Genomic DNA, 25,818 nt, shown 5'->3' with positions numbered 1-25,818 from the left:
ATTTATGAATCATAATCAAATATACCATTACTCATAAACATATACTATTGCTGATATGGTACAGTTATCGTTATCGAGTTAAAGAACACAAAATCAGCTACTATCCATGGGACCATCGAGTTAGCCATGGAAAACAATTTTTACTATGCTTCTCTAACTCGATATCGAGATACAAAATAAAGAGTAAGGGAGATACTGTAAACCATAGGATGAAATGTTTTAAACCATACAGCGAATGGTTTATGAAGTTTTTAGTTTTAATTTTTCGCAACGAGATACATTCTCACGTGCATTGAAAGTACTTTATGCTGATACAAGGTCCAGATAAACCACAGGTTCTACGGTATTTGTATGGTGTTCAAATCTTTCGATGTAATGTAAACGTATCATGGTTTTTCATCGTAACTGTACAGTTTTGTTAGAGTTTGATGTGTGCACACTACCGCAACGTAGTTGCCGGTTGACCAGACACGATATTTTAGCATTAATGGCGTTAATGTTTCGCGTGTTTTGAATTGATAATTGTTCAAGCTGTTTCGTCTGGTTGTCTGTGCAGAAACCATACATTGTATTGTTCCATTAGAAAAGGTTGTAAATGTACAGTAGATACAGCAATACAAAAATTAATCTGACCATTAAATGTTGGTACATTTTATCGGAACTGATACATTATATGGTTATAAAATGGTTTAAACCGAACATCCAATAGTAAGAAGAATCACACTACTCTACCGACAAATCATGGTCATCTGTCAGAATGATCTCACAACGTCTGACAACCGAACACAAGTCCACAGATTCACGCTCAGCTGACTGATAAAGAACAACACCGCTAAAAAAAAAAAAAACAGCTGTAAAAGCAAACCTTGTCGGTTGTACTCAGTATCGAGGGGCAATCAACCGTGCGAATGTGACGTTTGACATATGGTAGAAAGCATCACAAGGAGAATAAGGCGTTTTACCGTCTTACAATGGTATTTTTATATTGACGAATAATACTTGTTCATGTTAAATTAGTTAAGTCGGCTTATTTGATGGAAAGTGCAGTGGCTTGAATGACACGAATGATAATGCTTATGATGATTGCACAAATCGTTAGTTTTCAATGTCTTAGAAAAACTTAGAACTACTCTGCTCCACATCACGAAGCAATTCTACATTCCAGATCATTAAGTAACACAGCTTCATGTGATGGAGCAATTTCGCTCTGGATTTCAGAGAAGCCCGAAATCTTTGAATTTCGAATGAAAATTCTTCGAATTTTGATGCATATTTATAGCATTGTGGGCTTCGTAGCCGTGCGGTTAGAGTCACCAGGCATTTAGCCGCATCGTGCTAGGGAGTGTGGGTTCGATTCCCGCCTCAGGCTGGTAAACTTTTCGTGAGAAATGTTTTCCGACTGTGCCACTGGGCGTTACATGCTAGTCCGTTGTCTAGTGTGGTGCTTCCTTCAAAGGACATAAATGCCCACTGGAAGCATTAACGTGTCAGTGTCAGAATTTCGAATAGAAATTCTTCTAATTCTGAATAACTGAAAAGGCTGAAGATCAGCCATGTTTCTTCATTTGTGAATTTAGTAAACAAAATTTCTTCATTTGTGAAAATTTAGTACTCAAAATTTAAAAAAAAAAGTTTTTATCTAAATAGCTACGAACAGAAAATATTTGCCCTAAAACTTTTGTATGTTTTTGGAGGCTGAACCCAAACTTTTGCACGCCAAGTCTGACTCCAGACTTCTGATTCCTAACTTCTGACATCTGTTTTTTTTTTTATTTCTAACATACGTCTTCTCACTTCTGACATATTACTGACATATGACTTCTTACTTTTGACTTTTGACTTCTGACTTCCAATTTCAGACTTCCGACTTCTGACTTATGACTTCTGATTTCTGAATTCTAATTTCTGACTTCTGATTTCTGATTTTTTACTTCTAACTTCTGACTTACGATTTTTGACTTCTGACTTCTGATTTCTGACTTTTGAACTTTTGACTTCTGACTTCTGACTCCGGACTTACGACTTCAGATTACTAACTTCTGACTTCTTATTATGACTTATGACTTCTGATTTCTGATTTTTGAACTTTTAATTTCTGACTCCTGACTTCTGAGATTTCTGACTTCTGACTTATGAACTTTTGACTTATTCTCGATTGACTTCTGACTTCAGAGTATATATGTTCGATATTCAGAGAATTTCTGTTTGTAATTCAGAGATTTGTTTTTTAATTAGAAGAATTTCTGTTATTTCGAATTCGAGGATTTTTTGTTCTAAATTCAGAGAATTTCTATTCGAAATTCAGAGAACTGCTGTTCGAAATGCAGATAATTTTTGTTGGCAATACTGAATCGCAGTTTGATCATTATAAATAAATTTGTCATTAATTTAACATCAGCTCTCCAGCCTGATGGTGAAGCATATCAAAAACATTTTTGAAGCGATCTGTTATAGCAAATACGGCGATTACTGCTTTTTAACAATTAAGAATGGATTTTCTCGAAATCTCCGATGTATCTAACTCCATACGCAATGCGTTTTTTTTTCGTATTCTAAAGTACATTCATGATATTAACGTCCACAGTTGAGTACAGTATTTTTTTCTACCATATAAAAAATAACTGAGAGAGTAAATATAAACCATATCAGAATAAAAACGCATTTCTCCAAGGTTTTGCCAGGAAATGTCTGAAAAGACATTATGCCGGCAATAGTTCAGAATTTTTTTTTTCGAAAATTCATCCACAAAATGCAGTAACTACTTCAATGATTTCCTCAATAACTTCTATAGGAAATATGTCAAATATTTTTCAGAAATTTCAGAGGCCTCTCTAAAAATTCTTTCACAGATTCCTCGAGAGGTTCTTGCAAGAATTCTTAAAGGGACTTATCCAGGGACTTCCTCCTGCTGCTTCTCCAAAGAATGCCTTATTTTTCCAGAAACTGCTTCGAGGATTTTTTCACGACTATTTCTCATGGAACTTGTATTGGCAAAATCCACCACGAAAAAAATCAGATTTTTTCAATAGTGTTCTAAGTATTTCAGTAGTTCCTTCAACGAGTTCACCAAGGCATAGTTCAAACATTTTCCAGAAATTTCTCCAGGAGAGATCCGAGAATTCCACCTGGAATTGCTTCAGATTTTCACTAGGATTCCTCCAGGAATTTCTTCCACAAAGAACTCCACTAGGGATTCCTGAAGAGAATTCTGCTGAGTTTTTTTTAAGGATTTGGACATCGATTCCCTCAGGAATTTCTCCAGAAGTTTCCTAAGGAGTTCCTCAAGGATTTTCTTTAGGAAAATATAGACAGGAAATAATACAGAGACATTTTTGAAAACTTCTTAAGGTACTCCAGTATTTTCTTGAAGAATTTTTTCAAAGATTCCACCAAGAAATAATTCAGATATTTTTCACAAAGATTCCTTCAGGATTCTACCAAAGATTCCTCCAAGAATTCTTTCTGCAATTTCTCAACGGGTTCTACTAGAGGCTCATCCAGAAATTTTTCCAAGAATTCCCCCAGAGTTCCATAAAAAATTCCATCTGAAATTTCTCTTGCTCTTGCAAGTTTGTAATTGCTCTAAAGAATTTCTCAAAATGATTTCTCCAAGAGCTCCTTCAGAAATTTCTAAACGAATTTCTCTAGTAACTTTTCCCCAGGCAACAAGCCAGAGATATTTTCAAAAACTTCTCCAGAGATTACAGTACTTTCCCCATAGATTTCCATAAAATATTTATCCAAGAAACATTTCAGATATTTCCCAGAAATTCCTCTAAAGAAACCTCAAGTTCTTCAAAGAATTCTCACAGATTTTCTTCAAAAGCTCCTACAGGGATTTCCCGAAATAATTCAGGCATTTCAGTAATTCCTTCGAAGATTTCACCTAGGCAGATATATGAATTCAATTCCTTGAAATTTTTTCAAGGATTCCTCTGAGAATTCTTCATGGGATTCCTTCGGAGTTTCACAACGGATTCCTCCAGGAATTCATTCTGCAACTTTTCTAGGGATTCTGCCAGGAATTCTTTTAGGGATTTTTTGTTGGATTTGCTCAGGAACTACTTCAGAAGACCCACAAGTAGTTCTCAACGAATTTCTTCAGAAACATTTCATCAGGAAATGGTTATTGATTTTTCCGAAAATTCGTCCAGAGAATGCAGTAAATCCTTCAGAGAATATCTTCAAAAATTTCACCATGAAACATTTAAGATATTTTCGAAAAGGGTACACTTGAGACTTTTCCAGAAATTCACCAGGGTTCCAGCATTTTTTACAGGGATTCCTCCTTAGGATTTCTTTAACTGGCTCTAGATTTTTTTAAGGAATTGGTAGATTTCACTGAATTTTTTTTTTGATTTTTTGTTAATTCTTTCTCAGGAGTTACACAAGGGATTCCAACAAGATTTTTTTCATGGATTCTTTCTAGAATTACACCAGCCATTGTTCCTGTTCGAAATACAGATTTCTTATCGAAATTCAAGGAATTTCTTCTCAAAATTTAGAGAATCAATCGAAATTCAAAGAATTCTGTTCGAAATTCAGAAAATTTCTGTTCAAAATTCAGAGAATTTCTGTTCGAAATTCAGAGAATTTCTGTTCGAAATTCAGAGAATTTCTGTTCGAAATTCAGAGAATTTCTGTTCGAAATTCAGAGAATTTCTGTTCGAAATTCAGAGAATTTCTGTTCGAAATTCTGAGAATTTCTGTTCAAAATTCAGAGAATTTCTGTTCGAAATTCAAAGAATTTCTGTTCAAAATTCAAAAATTCTGTTCGAAATTCAGAGGATTTCTGTTCGAAATTTAAAGAATTTCTGTTCGAAATTTAAAGAATTTCTGTTCGATATTCAAAAAATTTCTGTTCGAAATTCCGAGAATATCTATTAGAAATTCCGAGAATTTCTATTCGAAATTCCGAGAATTTCTATTCGAAATTCAGTTAATTTCTATTCGAAGAATTTTGATCATAAATTCTCAGAATTTTGATCATAAATTCTCAGAATTATGAATAGAAATTCTCTGAATTTCGAATAGAAGTTCTCTGATTTTTGGAATAATAACGGAAATTCTCTTTATTTCAAATAGAAATTCTCTGAATTTCGAATAGATATTCTCTGAATTTCGAATAGAAATTATCTGAGCATCGAACAAAAATTCTCTGAATTTCGAATAAAAATTCTCTGAATCTAGATAGGAAATTCTCAGAGTTTCGCATACAAATTATCTGAACTTTGAAAAGATATTCTCTGTATTTTAAATAGAAATTCTCTTAATTTCGAACAGAAATTCTCTCAATTTCGAAAAGATATTCTCTGACTTTCGATATTCGACTTTCGAGTTTCGAATAGGAAATTCTCTGAATTTCGTATGGGAAATACTCTGAATGTCTGAAAGAAATTATCTGACTTTTCGAAAATAAAATCTCTGAATTTCGAATAGAAATCGAATTAATTTCGAACAGAAATGAATTTCGAACAGAAGTTCTCTGAATTTCGAATAGAAATTCTCCGAACTTCGAATTGAAATTCTTTGAATTGCGAACAGAAGTTCTCCAAATTTCGAATAGAATTTCAAACAAAAATTCTACGAATTTCGAATGTAAATTCTCTGAATTTCGAACATAAATTCTTTGAATTTCGAACAGAAATTATCTGAATTTCGAACAGATGTTTTCCGAATTGCGAACAGAAATTCTCTGGGACTTTTGAGATCCTTTTATTTTAGCAATATTTCTTCAAACTTTATAACTATGTGTTACAAGAAAAAAAGCTTAGAGAGATTATCAATCCAAGCAACCCAACGCCACCTACCTGTGACTGATCTCGCGCTTGTACCCATGCACGAAGCTATCATAGTGATGCAGCTGCTTCGGCGTCGCCGATTTGTCCTCCTGGAAGGTGACACTGCTCTTGCGAGGCCCACGCGATCCGCCTGCCGTTCCCTCCTCCGTCGACTTCGAAGCTTTGAGCGAATTCAGTCGCTTGCGAGACGCCTCCAACGAGGTAGCCCCTCCCGAATTGGCCCGCTGCCGAAGCTCTTCGGCAGTTGCCGGAGGCTTATGCGGCAACTTCGCTTCGAACTGATCCTGCGACAACTCCGGCATGGTCGGAAACACGATCTCCGACGACGACGACGACGAATGGAATGCAGTTTTCTGGTTTCCGATCACCAAATCGAACGCGTCGCGTAAACAAAGCCCCCCTCTTCACTCACGGCTTCAGGAATTCGACGCACGAACGATAAAGACACCACTAGACCATGCACTGTTGACCCAATTTCGCGTTTTGAACTGCACGCACTCACACAAGCAGAACACGAAATTACGCGTCACTCTTCGCACTTGTGGAAAACCGTTGCTCCCGTGCTCGTTGTTACTAAGGTTATTACTGAGCAAGTAGCGATGCACCAAGTAATTCTCTTCAAAACGACTTTTTTACGATCGATCTAACTACCTAGTCTCGCGAGATTATTCACCTCCTCAGCGTATTGTGTTAGCTTCTCCGCGGTCGGTGAGTTACTGATGGACTGCAAGCTCTTCAGCGTTGCTTAGAGCTGATTTGCCGGAGCGCAGTTGACTCAGCAAAAACGAAAGGCCGCGGGGGCAGTCAGTAGGCGACGACGACGCGCAGTAATCATGCAACGTGTGTGAATCTCCTAATCCAATCCAAGTGGGCGCTCGCCTAACTGCACTCCCCATCAAAGCACTCTTCGATGATGCACTTTTTGGCTGATGCGCCGCTCACTCTCACTCTCCGTCGAAGCGTGAAAACGCGGCTGTTCTCATTCGGCTCAGCTGTTTTGAATTCGCTTCGCGCTTGGCCAACTTCGACGATGACGTTCGCGGCGCGAATGGAGTCAATCGGTGGTGGTCTGCTTATCACACATAAACAGGAAAGTTCAAGAAAATTCACTGCACTCGATGTTGCCACCGAAGCATGAACCTCTCCCTACATCGAATAGTTTCCCTTTCAGGAATCGAATTACCAACCCTCCCGGGTGCGAAGGGTATATGCGTGATATTTTCGAGGAACAAGGTCAACCCATCGGAAGTTGCCCAAGGACGGCTTCGCCGCAGTTTCCCTTCGGCTTGCGCGCTTGCTTTGGTTTTGCATGTGTGGTAAACAAAGGAATCTACGTCGTTTCTCTTACTCGACACGGTAGGTATGGGGTCTGGCTTGCTACGATGGAACGAGTCATGCATGTGCGACGCACACACGAAAATACGTGGCGTCGCATGGTGTGGAAAGTTATGATAATGTTTTGATCGGGGAATTTCCCTTGTTGAGGTAGGACTACGTCTTGGAAGAAACATTTTAGTCAATTCTCGAAAACTTATTCAAACAGACTCAAGTCAAAAAAGTATACAAACTTACTTTATCGATTCTACGTGTTTCGCAGACGAAAGTGAGTTCTGTTTGATCTTTCGACCTTGACGCTTGGATCTGCGGGAGCGAGTTACGAGGGCAGGATCAAACATATCGCGTGTCGGTCGAGTGAAGTGAAAAAGTTCCGCGATCGATTAGTTCTGTTTGATCTTCGACCTTGACGATTGCTCCTTGGCAGTGCGTCAAGAAAGCCCGAGCAGTCGTCAGTTGTTTTCCCTCTCGGGTCGTGCGCCTATTTTCTCTGAGTGCTTTTATATAGCCGAGCAAACGAGTTAAGCTGAATGTGGATTGTTGCTGCTCAGTCAAGGATGACGGATCAATTGGTGAGCTCGTTTCATGCTACTATTTCTAATCTATAAAATATGTATGACTGCACATTTAATCGATACAGTAGGACGTAAATATGATTTTTCAACAAACTATGAATGGTTCGTCACTGTGAGTGTCGACATAAACTCTAATTCATGAATTATTTATGTTTAACATTTTTTTGTTTTCAAAACACCCCTTTCTTTTTATATTTATTTTTGTAATTATAAAAAAAAACTTTGAATGGTTCGACACTACAATTGTAGACTTGCGAAAGGTTCACTTTATTCAACAAACTTTGGATGGTTCGCCACTGTAAGTGTCGGCATAAGAATGAGAGTGTTCTATGATGTTCCAGCCAATCGAGTTTTTGTTTCTTTTCAAATAAGTAAAATATAATAACACAGGCTTTCGTCCTGACAGCTGTAGGAATGTTACATTTAGATATTTGTTCAACAAACTTTGAATGGTTCGTCCCCTCAAGTGTCAGCATAATTTTCCTTTACATAGAAATTGTTCATATCAAATGAAAATATTATATTTTCATAAAAGCATATGTATATTTGACAAAAAACTATTTATCATGGTCTAATCACTTATCAAAGTGAATCCTTTGACCCAACGATCCTCCCCATTAACAGACATCCTTCCCAGTAACCTTTGTGGAGATGCAGAGGCAAACACGGTCTCCAAATAGCAAAGGTTACACACTAACATTCCTTCCCCCAATCCCATCTGACTGCAAGGACGTGGCCGGCGCCGTTATTGACCCTGTATAAATAGAGGCACTGAATTATGCACACTGAAGAAGATTATGGCCAATCCTAGCCGAACTTCTAGTTGATTCTTTGTGCATTTTCACTGACTTCGGTCAATCACGGAATAGCAACCATTGATATGTGTAGTCAGTCTAAGCTAAGCTAAGCTAAGCTCTACGTGTTTCGCAGACGAAATTCTACACATTTTGTTCTAAACCAAGTCGATTTTTTACTTTTAGAACGTTTGCCCTCCGGATTTACAAAACGACGAAAGTGAGATTTTCAACTTTCCCTACCTAACCACTACTTTCGCCGCTCCGCTGTATGGAGAGACAAAGTGACTTAACCACGAATCAAAACAAAACACTACTTGAGTCGATTTACACTGGTGCAAAAACGTCGTAAGTAACTGAATGAAACGGTTTAATCTTTTTTCATACAATTTTTATGAGAAACGATAGGAACTACCTAGTGATTTAACGCGAGCTGATTGCATGCAAAATTTGAGCGATGTACACGGCGAAAAAATGTTGACAAGGAAATTCATTTTTAAACAGTTTTGGAAGACAGGTTGTGTTTCTTCTTAATTAATTTTCTCAAAATCGTATGAAAGTTACTTACGTCTATTTGAAAAAGTAATCGAGAATTCAATTTTGAAGAATTTAGTTCAAGTTGACTGTAGTAAATCGTGTATTTCTTAAGTACCTTCTTCTTCGCCTTGGCATTAACGTCCCTACTGGGACTTCTCAGCTTAGTGTTCGTTCCTATGAGCACTTACACAGTTATTAACTGAGAGCTTTCTTTGCCAAAGTTGCCATTTTCGCATTCGTATATCGTGTGGCAGGTATGCGATGATACGCTATGCCCAGGGAAGTCAAGGAAATTTCCATTACGAAAAGACCCTGGACCGACTGGGAATCGAACCCAGACACCTTCAGCATGGCTTTGCTTTGTAGCCGCGGACTCTAACCACTCGGCTAAGGAAGGCCCCTTCCTTCTTAGGTACCTGTTCATGTCGGATTTTGAGATCATTCCAGTTCAAGCCGTCAAGATCTAGACGTGACATCTCTCAACAAACTGAGGCTAGTTTGAATAGTTCAAGCTTGTTCTAGGTTCTAGGAAACGAAGGTTCCCGGATAAAAAAAACAACAAACGTATTGAAACAGTATCATTCAGAACACTGGAAATGCAATACAGTATATTGCTAAATAACAATACAATTACAGTACAGTTTTAAATCCCTACAGGAGTTCTTCCATTAGTGGCTTTCAGGTATTCCTCCAAGAGTAATTCTTTCAGGAATTTATCCAGAGATTCTTGAAGTTATTTTCCCAGAGATTTTTAAAGGAGTTCTTCCAATGATTTCCCAAGCAATTCCTTCAGAAGGTGCTCCAAAAGTTCCTCTACGAGTTCCTTGATGAACTTCTCCAGGAGTTCCTTCAGCAATTCCTCCAAAGTTTCTTTCATGGATTCCATCAAAAGTTTCACTAGGAATTCCTTCTTGAATGTCTTAACGAATTCCTTCATGAATTATTCCGAAAAATCCTGTAGAACTCCCCCAGGAATTCCTCCAAGATGTTCTCTAGAGAATCCGTTAGGTATTCCTGTTTGGTATCTTGGAGAATTTTCAGATGGTATGTGTGGAGGAAATCCTGAAGGAATCTCAGTGGAAAGCTTTAGCATTTGATGAGAAAAATCTGGAAGAATTCTTGGAGAAATTTTAAGAAGAATCTTTGGAGCAAATTTAGGAGAAAATTTAGGAAGAATCCATAGATAACAATTGGAGAAGGTCCCAAAATTACAAAAAAAAAACCGAGAGGAATTGCTATAGGAACTTCTGAAGGAATCCTTGGAAGAATGTATAAAGAAATCCCTGGAAGCGATTCGGCAAAAAAAAACCTGGACATGTTACTAGAAAAACTGGAGTAATATCTAGAAGAATTTCTGTATGAATCCGAGGATCAATGCTTGGAGGAATTCCATGATCTTAAAACATTCTTGAGGAATCCTTGGAAGAATTCCTGGAGGAATCCGTGGAAGAGGAAATCCCTAAGGAATTCCTGGAGGAGGAAATCTCTGGACAATATCCTGGATGAATCTTTGAAGGAATTCCAACAATATTATCTGGAGGAATTACTAAATTACTGCAAAAATCCTAGGAATATATTCAGGAGATCTTTCAGGAGGTATCTCAGGCAGAAATTCTGAAAAAAATACTTTAAGGTGTTTTCGGAGAAATCACTAGAAAAATCCTTGGGCAAAATGCCTGCCGGCACCACGATGCAGGAAATCTCCGAAGGATGTGAATTCTTGGAGTAACTCCGTGAGGAATACCTTCAGGAAATCCTGAAATTTCAGTAAGAATTCTGGAAGGAATCGTTGAAGGAATTAATGGGCGATTGAATCCCTAACGGAATCAAAAACCTGGTGGTATCACCTACGAAATGGAAATCCATGGAGGCTTTCCTGAAGATTTTTTTTAAGGATTTAGCAAAATATATTCTTAAGAAATCTCTGGCGGAAGTCCTGAAGGAATCCCTGGGGCAGTTCCTGAAGGGACTCATTCCTGGAGGAATCCCTGAAGAGACTACTATACAAATTCTCGTAGAAATCATTGAAGGATTTTTTGTTGAAATTCCTAGAGAAATTCCCGGAATCCAGCACAAAACAATTCTCGCATAACTTATGATCTCGCCCTAAAAGCCATTGGTAACCATGTGTGTAGCTCGTTGTATCTGAGGATTTGAATGGATCCAAACCTTATTTATCAACTCTATCGTGATGAAAGGATCATTCTCTACCTGCCAATGGTGTTGGCTTGGATGCTTATTCATTCATTTGCTCAGAAATAACGAGCTACACACGTGGTTACCAATGGATTTTAGGGCGTTATCTCAGATTATGCGAGAATTTAAGAGAGATCCCTGTATAAAGTACACGATGGAATTTTAGAATACAGTGGGATTCCGTTTTTGGCAACAAAATCGAAATTTTCAGTTGCCCAAAACGGAGCCGTGCCAAAATCGGAACCCATTTTTTTCAATTTCAATAATATTATTTGGAGGTCATCACATCATAATTATGGATCCAAACGATGGCCAACCTTCCAAATGGTCCATTTCGAAGCGGATTTTCATAGGAGAGGGCTATGCTATAAATTTATAGACCTGTCATGTTAATTGTGACAGACGCTCACAATATTCTCAGGGTCCCGCTATGAAACCCTTACAGCCCGATAAGAATCTACATGTGTCCGTTAATAATCCACAGAAATCCGCTAACAATCTGAAGTAGCTCGCTAGAAATCGTTTGGATCTTGCCTAGAAGTCATATAGGAATTAACGTCTACCCAAGAGCTTGCTAGGAATTTCAAGGACTTTGCTCATAAATTTAAGATTCCGCTGCGATATTTCTGAAAATGCTAAAAAAACTCCATATTCCGCTGGAAACCCATTCAGAATCCTCAAGATTTAGCAAGAAATGTTCAGAATTCAACTAGAAAATTGCAGCATTGTGCTAGAAACTTACAGGACGTCTGAGACCTTAAGAATTTACAAAGAATCGACAGATTTTACACAGCGTCTCAAGCAACTAATTAAATCTCTTAAGGATCCCGCAAGAAACCTTTAATGTCCGATATGAATACCCAGACTTCGCTCAGTATTTTCAAGATTTCACTGAAAATTCCCAGAAGCTCATTAACCCGTAAGGATTCTCCAGAATACAGTTAGAAAACTTCTAGACTTAGCATTCACTAGGATTCACTAGGATAGCATTAGGAACATTATGATCCATGTGGCCCGCATTCCTTATTAAAATCTTGGTATGGCACGCATTATAGGGTAGATATACCAATAGTGGAGGTACTAAGCACGATTGAACTTCATTTAACCGTCTAAATTTAAAAAGCGCAATTCATGTACATGTTAATGTTGTAACGGGAAGTAACAACCATTGACTTAATGAGTAAAATGATTTCATTGCAGTAATCCACGGCATGTCAGTAAAAAATAATACCTCCACTATTGGTACACTGTTCCTTTAGTTGCGGTATATTTTTAATTTGTGTTCCTATAGTTGCGGTATACGTTGTTTTCTTATGAGATCCTCCACTATAGGAACACTTTACCGCAACTATTGGTACAAGCAAGAACAGTTTTAGCAATTTTAGTGATATTTCATCAGTTTTAAAGCAATTTGAACGCTGTTTTCAATTATTCTGTGTATCAACAAGCCAATACGTCGATTGGCAGTGTCGGTTCTGTAGCTAATGCAATACAATCAGTGAAAACGGCACTACCGCAACTATAGGGACACCCACAACTAAGGGAACACTTACTTTACTCCAGCTTGAGCATCATTGGATCGTTTTTTCAAATATCTAACATTATACAAAGTCTCTATCGTATCCATCGCACGCTTTAATTACCTTATTGAAAATAAAGTGTAGTTTCAACTGTGTTTACATGTGTCATGGTGGCGAAACAGCGTATAGAGCTATTCTGTGAGTCGTTTATTTATTTAGGTATTGCCATAGAAATTCTACAAAAAGCCAAGAGACCCGACTTTTTGTTTGGCTTGTTTCTATTGTTATGGCTGCTTTAACGATCGCTATGCATGTTATTCCACAACTAAAGGAACAGTGAGCTGATGAGGCGGGACAAAATTTATGATAGAAACTCATAGACTTTTTGTTGCTCTTGTGTCGATGCTTATGCTTTGTTCAAAAGAGCTTTTCCAAATTCGAAGAAGAATGTGTATCACCTACCGGCATACTCAAGTGGGCTGGTCATACAGCGTGAATGCCTGAAAAAATAAATTGGAACTCTAGTTGAGATACTCATACAGATTAATGCGACAAGCGTGAAGCTGACTTGCTTTTCAAATTACTAACACAAAAGATAAACTGATATTTACAAATTTTAATGGTTTTCAAAAATGTTGCCAAAAACGGATCCATTTTGTTGCCAAAATCGGGGGTGCCAAATATGGAGCATGCCAAAAACGGAGCATGCCAAAAACGGAATCCCACTGTAATACTCAGATAACTTCCTATAAGGAACTCCCGAAGAAATTTCTGTAGAAATCATTTTAGGAATCTCTAAATTGAGTCCCATTATGGGGATTCATAATGGGACTCAATTCAGAAAGTATTTGTATAATAATTCATAGAAATTTTTTTTTTGTTTAAGAAAATGTGTTTAAAATATTTCTTTTAAAAAAATCAGAGATTTTGACTAGAAATTCCTCTAAGTACACCTCTACAATTATTCTGGGGATTTCTCGCGATATTGTTCAAGTATTCCGTCAAGTATTTTATTTTTATTGCGTCCTGGTTTAGCCGGATTACCACTTCGCGAATTATTTTAAGAGTCGATCATTTTCTCCTAAAAAATTTTATGGTATGAATTCTTACAAAGAATTATTTGTTTCAAAATCCATCCAACTTATAATTACACCTTTAAACATTTACAAGTTTTTTCAGGTATTGATCTACAATTTCATTCACTACAAGTTCTCACTCATAATCTTTTGACTTCCACTAAAAATTACCACAAAGAATCATTTTAAAAGCAACAATCATAGTAATTCCCATTTTTTTCCAGAAAATTTCAAAAGTTCCTTGCTTAACTCAGGCATTATTTATGCATATGGCATTGTCAGGAATACTTCATGAAATTTAATCATGGATCATTTTGAATATTTTCCTGCAAGTAAGTATGGGTTCGTCCATAAACCACGTGGCCATTCATCGAGAGAGGGGGTCTTGCCAATGACCACGGTCCATACAAATTTTAAAAATTTTAAGTGGACAAATGACCATTAGGGAGGGAGGGAGTGTTTGGAATAACAAAAAAATGACCACGTGGTTAATGGACAGCCCCTAATCTGGAATTCTTATGATAATTACTTCAAGAATTTTGTTAGTACCGTTTTGACTCATATTCCGAACATCTGATTGGCATAAATTGGCTAATATTTGTGTAAATTTTAATTTCTTCGCAAATCCTAACTGTTAGCTGTTGGGTGTACCAATAATAAAGTTGATTTAATTAGTTTTAGTATTGTTTTTACGTAAAAGTATGGAACAACATTTTGATTCAAATGCCGAACACTGTGCTTATTCTGTCTCATATTCCGAACACCTTGATTTAAATTCCGAACAGCACGAATAAATCGTATTTAAATGAATAATTTCGCAAATAAATTTATCTGAGCTTGTTCTACTAGTCTCAAACTCGAGAGTCATCACTACTCCCGCGATAAAAATTGTATAGTAAAGGTTAAAATTGAGTTGTAATTGACTGCCATATCCTTGTTATTTGGTGACATATTTCAGCGAAACATTTCAACAAAGTCGTCATACAAAAACCGAGTGTTCGGAATATGAGTCTGTTCGAAATTTGAGACAAAACGGTAATTCCTCAGAGTTTTATTTTTATAATTCTTCGACAAATATCTCCAAAAAAATGTTAAGAAATCAAAACATTTAAAACACAGGAAGGTTTTATGGAGCGATTTTTTGAATCTCAATTCACGGGAGATTCTTTGGAGAAATTCCTCGAAGCAGTAAATCCTGGAATATATATGGAAAGAATTCTGAAGAAACTCTATGAACTGTCTAAAACGTATCTGATGACTTTTTGAAGAAAATCTCCAATATATTAGAGAAATGCTAAATGCTCGTACATTTCACTTAACACTGCTCATGAGATTTTGGGCGAGGCTTTGCCCATCTTTCTTACACAATGTCTCCCAGTTTTTCTTCAAAGGTTTAGAATGTTTTTCCGCTTTTCTTCAACTTCTTCTTCGTTATCGCCCAAAACTTTTCAATAGATCGAAGTTCTGGTGCATTTGGCGGGTTCGCCTCTTTCGGGATCACATTAACGCCCTTCGCTTCGTACCAATCCATTACAGGCTTGGCGTAATGGCACGAAGCAAGATCCGGCCAGAACAGCGTAGGACCACGGTGAGAGCGGAGGAAGGGCAGCAAGCGCTTGTGCAAGCATTCTCCTCAATAAATTTGCCCGTTTACGGTACCGGTTGTAACCAACGGCTTGCTGTACCTTCCGCACTCGCAGATCGCCTGCCACAACAGGTATTTCTTCGCGAATTGGGTTCCAAAATTTTTAATAAAATCTTGATTTTATTTAATAACACGAAAGAGCATGTTACTGCAACTACAACTACTTGGGCATTTTTTCCCGCTCAAATAACGGCTATATCATGTTTAGACTTTAATTTAATAATTGGGTCCATAAATGAACCTTGACTCTTTTGGTCATGTTTGACGTTCGCTTAGTCGACAAAAACACCACAGGAGTTTTAGTTTTAACACTGAGGTTGTTCCTATCTGACATTTCGGAAGGGACACGGAAAACAAAATACACCCAAAATTTGAGTTTAAGCCAAGGGGTGTGGCAAAATCTAAGAAAACATAAAAAAAAATGTTTTTTAGACTTAATTCAACGGAAAACATTAGAAAATTGAGTAAGCATGTGTTTTTGGCCTAAACTCAATCGTTTGGCACTAAAATTAGGACATGGCCCATTGGTTCAATTTTCTCTTCCGGAACTTTTCCGGAACCTCCATGTGGGACGTACCGACAAAAAACTCGAGGCCGGGGATTTGTTTGGTGCCCATGAAGATACAGCTTGGCTTGATCAACCCACTCAAGGTACAGCTTCCGCGCACGCAATTTGGCCACCGTGTTTTGCTTGTCAGTCCGGTTTGGCGCCTTCCTAACCTTAAAAAAAACATAACCCAGTCCGCTTCATGGTCTGCTGGACGAACCACTTTAACAAATTGACCTTTTTGGCCACATCTCGGGTGGAAAGATTCGAGTTATTCTTAAAGTACTGCCTTATCTTCCGCGTATTCTGTTTTCGGGTGTCGGCCGCTTCCAGCGCGCCGCTCGATGATCTTCGTCCCCTGGAACATCTTCTAAACGCGGGACACGGTGGATTCCATGCTTTTTGACGATTCATCTGTGCGATTGACTAGGATTAGCCCAAGATTCGTTGGCGTAGCTCTTCTTGTTTCGAATGCATTTTGAAAACTACTTGAATTTTGCATACTTAAACATAACACTCAAGACTAGTATTACCCAAAACCCATGCATAGCATAGCATAGCATAGACTGACTGTACATGTCAATGGTTGCTACTCCGTGATTGATCGGAACTGGTAAGAATTGCACTACGATCCAAATGAATAAGGGATGGGAGTTTCCGCTTACTCTCGAAGTGCAATTTTAGCAGATCCAATATTATTGATCAATAACGGCGCCGGCCAAGTCCTTACAGTCAGTTGGGATGGGGAAGGAATGTTAGGGTGTAATGATTGTTGCTTCTAGAGACCGAGAATACCTCTGCATCTCCACAATCACCACGGAAAGGGTGTTTATTAGTGAGGGAGGAAAAGATCTGGGAGTCACCTCTGGTCGGTGATGCGATCCATGGACAAGGGGGAAATATACGACTTATATTTAAAGCTAGTTTTGTATTTTTGTCTCGAGAAGTTTTTGATAGAAATTTTAAAAAATACGTCAACATCTATAATGTCGAACAATTCAAAAGATGTTTTTATTAATGACGAAAGCTGAAAATTACATGTATATATTTTAAATTATATGAAACAGGAAAAATGCCGACACTTGTAGCGACGAACTATACATAGTTAGTTTGAAAATTACATATGAGTATTACTGTGCATTTTGTCTCGATATGGCAGAAGTTTTAAAAAATACGTCAACATTCACAATGTCGAACAATTCAAAAGAAAATTTTTAATAATGTCAAAAATAGAAAAATATATGTATATTGAAATTGTATAAGAAAAAAGCATAATGCCGACACTTAGTGACGAACCATACAAAGTTTGTTTTAATATTACTTAAAAGTTACGTTTTCAAGAAAAAATGTGTTATCACAAGCATGAAACGAACTCACCAGTTGGTAAACCATCCTCGACTGAACACAAACTGACACTGACAGCAAAACTTCTTGGCGTCCCGAAAACAAACCATCTTGCTTGTGCCTTCCCAAATGCCTACCCAGCAAGACGCTCCAAAACAGAAAAAAAATGATTCTTCGGCAACGAAACCACGCGCGAAACCGTGAGCAAAACCTATCTGACGACGCAAAACCGAACTGTCCTGCTTGGGCTTCACGAAGCACTCAATGTGTCAGATTTTTATAAAAGAAACCATGGGGAAGTGAACTTCCACCTGACGCAGTTTCTGTCAGGACATGGTTGCTATAAACAGTGCCTGCATATGTTCGGGCACTCAGAATCTCTTGCGTGTCCCAATTGTGCCGAACCGTCCTGCTTGGGCTTCACGAAGCACTACTCTTCACTATTACTATCATCACTAAAACACACAAAATATAATCACTACCACATGCCAGTTTTCCCCAAAACAAACATCCGCTCCGCATACCCCACATCACTCTCAAGACTAGTATTACCCAAAACCCATGCGATAAAAAGTTACTCCCAAAACAAAGTGTCGCATTTCTTCCGAGTCAAATCTTTACATCCTTCAAGACATGACCTGCGCCTCAATGTTACACGAACAAACTTGATCCATGGCTGCTTGCATCTAGTTTTTCGATAGTCCAACATTTCCAAGATCATACTCCACTTGGTCAAACTACCTAGCTCTTTACACCCCTATTCGTCTTGTGCCGGCAGAATTCACCATAGAGTTTTGCAAGCGCAAGGACATTCTTCTCCATACTTATGCCGTTTTCATATACTCCGCCAAGGATCGCTCTAAGCACACGTCGTTCAAAAATTCCCAGCGATAGCATGTCCTTATCGACCATTGCAATGGCCCACCAGTGCATTGTCCACGTATAATACTCTTAGAGGACTACCGGTCTTATCAGCGTCTTGTACATGATACGCTTAGTATGAAGGTAAAGTTTACCGAACCGCAAGCTCTTGTGGAATCCGTACTAAGCACGACTTCCGCCAGATGTACGTCTTCGAATTTTTCTGCTGCCATTGCGTTACCAGTGATCAGAGGTACACAAATCTATCCACCACCTCGAACCCATCTCCGTCGATCGTAACGCCGCTGCGAATGCGAGCTCTATCGCGCTAGGTTCTTCGAGCCATCAGATACTTCGTCTTTGACGTATTTACCTTCAATCCAACCTTTTCTGCTTCAACTACCTCGAAGTCCTTAAAGTGTTTCAAACGAGTCCGATAACGCATCCGATAACCTCACACTATCCAGCGTTACCTTGATCAGTCTCTTCGCGGTCGATAGTATCATAGGTCGCTTTGAGATCGATGAATAGAGATAGCTGGAAAGTTCTCACATTTTAACATATCACCCTTCTTGTGTAATGAATATATTAATCCCTTCTTCCACTCCTCCGATAGCTGTTCTGTATCTTCAGGGCTGGTAGCAAAAATTGGTACCGAAAAAAGTTATTTCTCGCATAATCTGAGATAACGCCCTAAAAGCCATTGGTAACCACGTGTGTAGCTCGTTATTTCTGAGCAAATGAATGAATAAGCATCCAAGCCAACACCATTGGCAGGTAGAGAATGATCCTTTCATCACGATAGAGTTGATAAATAAGGTGTGGATCCATTCAAATCCTCAGATACAACGAGCTACACACATGGTTACCAATGGCTTTTAGGGCGAGATCATAAGTTATGCGAGATTTTAGTGATCAAATTTGAGAAATAAGTGACTAAAAAGTGACTTTCGATTCTTGAAAAAGTGACTAAAAGTGACTTGAAAAGCAAGCCGTAATCAATTTTATTTCAACTCTAGTATACTGATTTACGATCAATATCAATTATATGATTGGGAATTTTCCATATGATCTTCTGCTGGTAGTAGGTCTAGTTGAGTACCATATTTGGACATTTTTATTGTACTTCCAAAATTACAAGCTATCGCCTAGAATTTTTTCAAACAGGGTAGTTAATATTTACATAAATAATCCTTTTTGAGTAGATTTTCAATCTTTTAAAAATTTTGTGTCTTTTATGTTACCAAAGTATTTTATATTGTAAATTTTAATAAGAATTTGGAACATTTGTAAAATTGAAATTTTTGTCATTTCACGTTTCCATTTAAATTCCAGCTCTTCTACCTAATAAGGTCAACATTTTTATGCACTAATCAATATTTCAAATAAAAAATGATGACAGAAGATCGAATTTGATTGAAATACTGCTTAAACCGCCCCTTTAAACGCCGAATAAGGAAGAAATTTTTCATGAGTAAGTTTAATGGAAGATATTCACGGTGGTAGGTCATTTGGCATAAAGTCGTTTGGCATAATCGTCGTTTGGCATAATGGTCTTTTGGCATAATAGTCGTTTGGCATAATGAATCTGAAACCAAGAATTTGTTAAGATGACAAGAATGGCGAGATGGGCCAACCCTGGCCTTAGCCTGTCACACCAGTGACACACGCAAAGGAAAAAAAAAGATGACAAGAATTTGTTAGGATACGCTTCTTTCAAATATTAATTCTTCATTTGAGTTCCGCTATTGGAATAAAATTGTGGTACTCATAAATGCCGTAACTTTATACATTTTAGGGTGGTGGACGAACTGGCCATCTAATATGTACCCTTCTTTATTTAGTTGGCGGTTCTTTCGAGTTTTACCGTCCTCAGCATTTTAGCCAACATGTGTATATCCGAGAATAACAGAATACCTCCTTCTTTTGATTGCTTATCATTCTTTCTCGTTCACTATCCAGCCACTGAAGACTTTTATAGCATCTATTTGAACTGCACCACTTTTCGGGGAAACCGGTCATTTGGGGAAATAGCATTCGGAGAAAAAAGTCACTCAAGGAACTGGCATTCTTGGAATTGACATTCGGGGAAAAGTAGTACAATCCCTTCGATGATTCTGGACGCAATTGTTGATGTATTCGTTTTATTATTTCGCAATAGTTTTCGGCGTCCAATCTTCTATTGGTTCAATCATAAATTTTGTCTTCTTTTAAAAATAGGCTGTTCCTTATATTTATATTGTTTTAAATTTTGTTATTTAGTAAAGCTAAATGTTAACCATTAACCATTTTTATATTTTGCTGTTTTATCAATTCTTGCACGACGTGCTGTTTTAATGATAATTACTTTAGAACCGGCCAATATTCAACATATATTTTTGTGCAAGCGTATGTTCTCCTTTCGAGATATGCTGGAAAAAATATAGTATCTCAATCACAAATTTTCCCTTCTTTCGATAATACACGGTGTTTTTGACGTACACTTCCAAAATTGAAATTTATATTGAATCGTTGAAAAGTTTTGCTTCAAATATTTTCTTTTAAAAATGTGTTGTTCATTTTATTCATGCTGTGAGAAATTTTTTTTGCGTTAGAGCCCTAAACATTTTAAACGAAAAATAATCTGCTCTCGTATAAAGGCTATTTTTGCATAATGCTGCAGTAATAGAGCTTATAATATTTTGCAAATAAATTCTCCCTTCTTTTATCAAGTAATTTTCATCAAGTGTTACGTCCAAACTGGGAAAAAGCTTGATCTGCAGCGAAATATTCTACGAGCGTTTCCTTTACTAATAACTGCGAACTTTCTTTACCAATTTACTATTTTCAAATAAGTATATCGCAACAAGCTCAAAGATATTCTATGTTCTGGAATGTAGAGAAAATTATTATTCCGAAAAGATCTTCCACCAGACCCGTCACGAGTTTTATTTAGTAATGCTCGCTGATGACACAACAATTTTTGACATTCATAGCTTGGAACATCTCTGAACGAACGCCACGCTTGTTGAGAACCTACCAAAATCTTTTGCTATGGGCTCGGTGGTTTTGATCTCGATGAAAGCTTCAAAAATGCCGATATTTATTCTATGTCAATCATTATGCCAAACGGCCATTATCCCAAATGACCATTATGCCAAACGACTTTATGCCAATCTTCAAAGAATTTTCCCAGTTACTCACCCTGGATTCCCGACCAGTGGATAACAACAAAATTATATCAAGATTTGTTACAAATATTTTTTTTTATTTCTTGTTAGAAGCACTTTGAGTTGATGGAGGAAATTATAACACAATTAAATCAAAATCAGTTATAATAACAAAAGCTATTTTAATTTAAAACTGAAATAATCCACAATTGATAGGAAATGATAGGAAAGAAAATAACAAATTGTGTTATGATTCAGTAATGGAATATAACAAAACAAGTTATATTTTTATTTGATTTGAAACCAGGGTTGCGATGGATCTTCTTCGTGAACAATGATCGACGCATCTTCGCGATCCAACATTCGCCAAAATTCATTTTTCATTTTTGCGTCACGAAGAGCACCGCAAAAAGCGAACGGATGCAACGCCGAAGAAGCAAAATGAACACACCGATAAGTGGTTCGCGAAGCCTTTCCACTCGTAGGATTCATTTATCCACGCGCTGTTCATTCTCGTGATTCATTGCAAGGTTGCTTCTTCTCGTAAAGTCAAGCAAACACTCCACGCTAAGCCAGCTCCACACAGCGCATGTGTTAAAGCTACACAGAATGAGGCAACCAATGCAGAACTGGCTGACTGAGTGAAAATTCTGAGTAGGTCGCACTCATTCTGTGAGTTGCCGACGTTTTGGCCTTCGGCTGTCCGGGATCGATGGAAACGGAACTGTCAATGATATCCCGCGTGGCAGCAAACAGTTGGCCGTTGGTAAGATGGGGAGTTTATCTGAGATGTTTTCTAGCGAAAAGCCGGAAGATGATCGCAAATGCGAAAGTTTTTTCCCCATTTGCTTCCGCTTCGATCATTCAAATGAAAAAATTTCTGAAAATCTTTAAAATTGGAATGTTTTTTTTTATGTTTTCAGAAGCATAACACAAATGGAAACGAATTCCGCATTCCAAGTGTTCCTCCTCTGTGCGCAATTCACTAATTCAGTTTTGTTTACCACCGTTTGCACAAAACTGTGAACAGCCCCTTTGCACAGAATCTGTGCTGCACGAAAAGAGGCCAATTTTGTGCGCTTGGCACTCATTTTTGAGCGGAGCAAGTTTAGCGTGATTGTTGCAAGCCCACATGAAGATGATCGAAATGAATATTTTCCTGTTCTTCGCGAAGAGTAGGCAGTGTGGATCGTACCGTTCACATTATCGAGCGATGGAAAATCACCCGATGATAGCGTCGGGAGAAACAGCGATCCGAAAATGAAACACGAACGAATGAAGCGCCCGAACGATTGTTTGTGTTTATTCGCAGATTCTGTTTTGATGCCTACGAAAATTCATCGTGCCTCGCGTTTCCGATCGTTGTTCAGCAACATAGGCCAGGGGAAGTGGTTCACCTAGAGTGAATTTCTGTCAAAGAAAAAGTAGATTTTGTATGAGATTTGACAGAAAAATGAATGACAAGTTCATCCACTTCTCCTGGCCTATTGTTTGAAACATAATGTGTAATATTTTTGCTTAAATTATATGACAGATTTTGCTTCAATTTTGTATAGTGTGGAAGAAATTATATTCTATTTTTTGTTATTTTAACTACAACCCGCCAAAATTATAACATATTTTGTTAGAGAAAATGCGATAACTAACCCTTTTTTAATCCACTGGTCGGGTTGTCTTCAGGGAAATATCAAAAAACGTGAAACGTGTGAAAAATTTTGAAAAATCCGCGAGGAATTTCTAAAAAAACCTAGTGTAATTTTTGATGAAACTTGTGTAGTTATACGAGGATCACTGAAAGATCTCTCGAATTCTTGATGAATATACTTTTTGATAAATCGCTATGATAATAAAAACATATTTATCCATCAATGGTCGGCACGGTGTGGTTCGTAGAACAAGTTTATTACAAAAAAATAGGTAAGTCTGAAACTTCTCCACAATAAAGTCTAGGTTTTTCGCGTTAATTTGCTGCTAAAACCAAAATAATCGGTCGGGGGGTCCAGAGTAATTTTTTTTTGTTCGATTTCGAGAGACTTGCACATATGTTTGAATTTGCCTATCTATGTGTTTATGTACATTAGGGCGGTTCAAAATTAAAAAATGTTTGAGAATTCAATCTCACATATGTTCCTTACTATCCTTACTATAAAAATAGTGTTCTGTGAAATTCGCAGCTTTCTAGGTGGTGATTTAAGGTGGCCCAAAGACAATGTAGGTTTATATGGAAATTACTACACGGAAAAAAATCCGTTGCCGGAATCATGAACAAAAAGTCATGAAATCATAAAATTTTATGTTTCATGATATCATGACTATAAGTCATGAAACCATGGCTATTAATCGAGAATTTGTGCGCTCAGGGCGTTACATAAATCCAACTGTCACTTTTTTCATTTAAGTCAACACGTCTTTTGCGATCGAAAGTGTTTTTTTTTTCAGTGAAATTATAAATAAATGTTGTTTGCGGAAGTGGTTTTGAATACCATGCTCGTCGGAACTTTGCCATCATATCGATGACCCAATTAAACAGCCGGTGCTATTAGATGTGCGAAAATGTACTTGTAAGCTTTCACACTAATTGTTCAGTACCGGGCAATGATTGACGAAGGTTTTGTTTGACAAATTCGTCGGCGATTTTAAATGCTCGGATGTAATACATTTTCCACATCTTACAATAGAGCAGCTCACACAAACCTTCGGCAGCCGGATTATCTTTACCATGTTCCACGCCCGCAGAGTCGTTTAGGATTTTTCCATCGCCAATACAATCCACCAGCATTTTGCAGACCAGGAACGATGTGCCAATTCAATTGATGTTTGAAATGACATTATGCGTGCAAACCTAACCACCGGATGTTCGCGTTCCTGCCAAAGATGTGGCAGTCGTTAAGTTGACTCTCCTCACAGTTTATTCCGAAACTACCGGCACAAAACCCATCTTCATGTTATTTGTTTACCTATGACAAATATACTGGGATCATAATTGACGTATATATGTTTTTATGAAGTTAGTTCATGATTTCATGATCCTGCTTCATGATTTCATGACTCAAATTTCTACTTTTCATCACCAAAACTGGAATCATAAATGACAGGTATTTAATTCCATGAATAATGTTTATGTTTTCATGAATTTAATTCATGGTTCCAGCATACATATTTTATGATTTGATGATTTGAATTTACGCTTTGGAAACGTAACGCACAGTTGGCGTTAGGGTAAAAAGATTCATGATTTCATGACTTTTGGTCATGGTGTATTTTCATAACATGAAAATACACCTTCCTCCCAAAATCATGACCTTTTCTCCTTGTTTTGAGTGCCGCATTTTTACCCGTGTATGAAGAAGTTTTGAGGCATGTTCCAAACACGCTTGTACTGTAATGTAAGTACAAACTCATTATCCCATTGTAAAAGCTCTTTCTTGAAACCATAATAAAGAAATTTGCTGAAGAGAGAAATTCAATTCGACAGATAGCAGAAGAGGTATTCATGAGTTTGTTTGCTATTATTTAGCTTAACCGCTCTACCGGCAGCTTCATTTTTTCAGCACAAAAATATATTTGAATCGCGATAACTTTTTTGTTTCTCTATATTTTTCCACAATTTTTTCACAACTTCTCAAAAAACTCTTCTACCTTTGGAATCTATGTCGGTATTGACCATTGGTCAACTGGTTTTAAAAATATTTCGGTGTTCCTTGGGGGACCGACACTTCCCATATAAAATTCCAATATGATGTTTTATGAAATTTTCAAGATCTCGTTACGGCTAGAGTGGTACCAAAAGTATAAAAGCTCATTGCTCAAAAACAGTTACACCGATTTGTTTAATTTTTTCACAGTAGACTTTCATCAAAGTTCAGTTTTGAAAAGCGAATAACCGAATATTTGAAAAAATCTGTAGCCAAAGATAATTTTTTTTCTATCTTTATTAACAAGATTTTTAGCCCTGGGCTAGTTCATCTCGGGACCAACGGCTTTACTTCCCTTCCGAAGGAAGTCGTCACTATTTTTTTTGTGACTATCTCGGGGATGGGATTCGATCCCAGGTCCTAGGCGTGAGAGGCGTGTGTTCTAACCACTACACCAGGCCCGTCCCCCAAAAAAGATAATTACGAGAGTTATGGCTATGCGTCGGTCCCCCAAGGAATATCTCCGACTATAGATGACCAATGCTCAAAACCGATACAGATTCTGAAAATAAGAGAGTTTTTTGAGAAGTTGTGGAAATTTTTTTCAAAAATATTGAGAAACAAAAAAGTTATCGCGATTTGAATATTTTGAAAATATGAAGCTGCCGGTAGATGGGTTAATATGGAGTTATAGTACTGCAAACAAGTACAAAAATCCCAAACTCATTTTAGCCTCATAATCTTTTTTTCTGATCTTTTCATAAGCACTGTGCCATTAAGAAAATAACATAAAAAATATAAGA

At 37.5% G+C, this 25,818-nt stretch overlaps 1 protein-coding gene across 2 annotated transcripts in view; it reads right to left on the bottom strand.

Moving 5' to 3' along the window:
* LOC5567111 (cytosolic purine 5'-nucleotidase) overlaps positions 1-25,818 on the bottom strand; it is a 200,609-nt gene that overhangs the window by 112,108 nt on the left and 62,683 nt on the right. Inside the window, exon 1 of one of the 2 annotated variants that reach the window (XM_021839125.1) lies at positions 5,811-6,660. The exons of the other annotated variant lie outside the window; for it this stretch is intronic. Within the exon in view, the coding sequence (XP_021694817.1) occupies positions 5,811-6,103 (293 nt within the window). The 5' untranslated portion in view covers positions 6,104-6,660. Of the gene's footprint in view, positions 1-5,810; positions 6,661-25,818 lie in introns of those variants that run through there. 2 annotated transcript variants of the gene reach the window in all.

This window comes from Aedes aegypti, chromosome 1 (genome assembly GCF_002204515.2).
Source record: "Aedes aegypti strain LVP_AGWG chromosome 1, AaegL5.0 Primary Assembly, whole genome shotgun sequence".
In the NCBI taxonomy this organism is placed as follows: domain Eukaryota; kingdom Metazoa; phylum Arthropoda; class Insecta; order Diptera; family Culicidae; genus Aedes; species Aedes aegypti.
The sequence above is the reverse complement of the archived record's forward strand: the minus strand, read 5'-3'. Positions and strand labels throughout refer to the sequence as shown.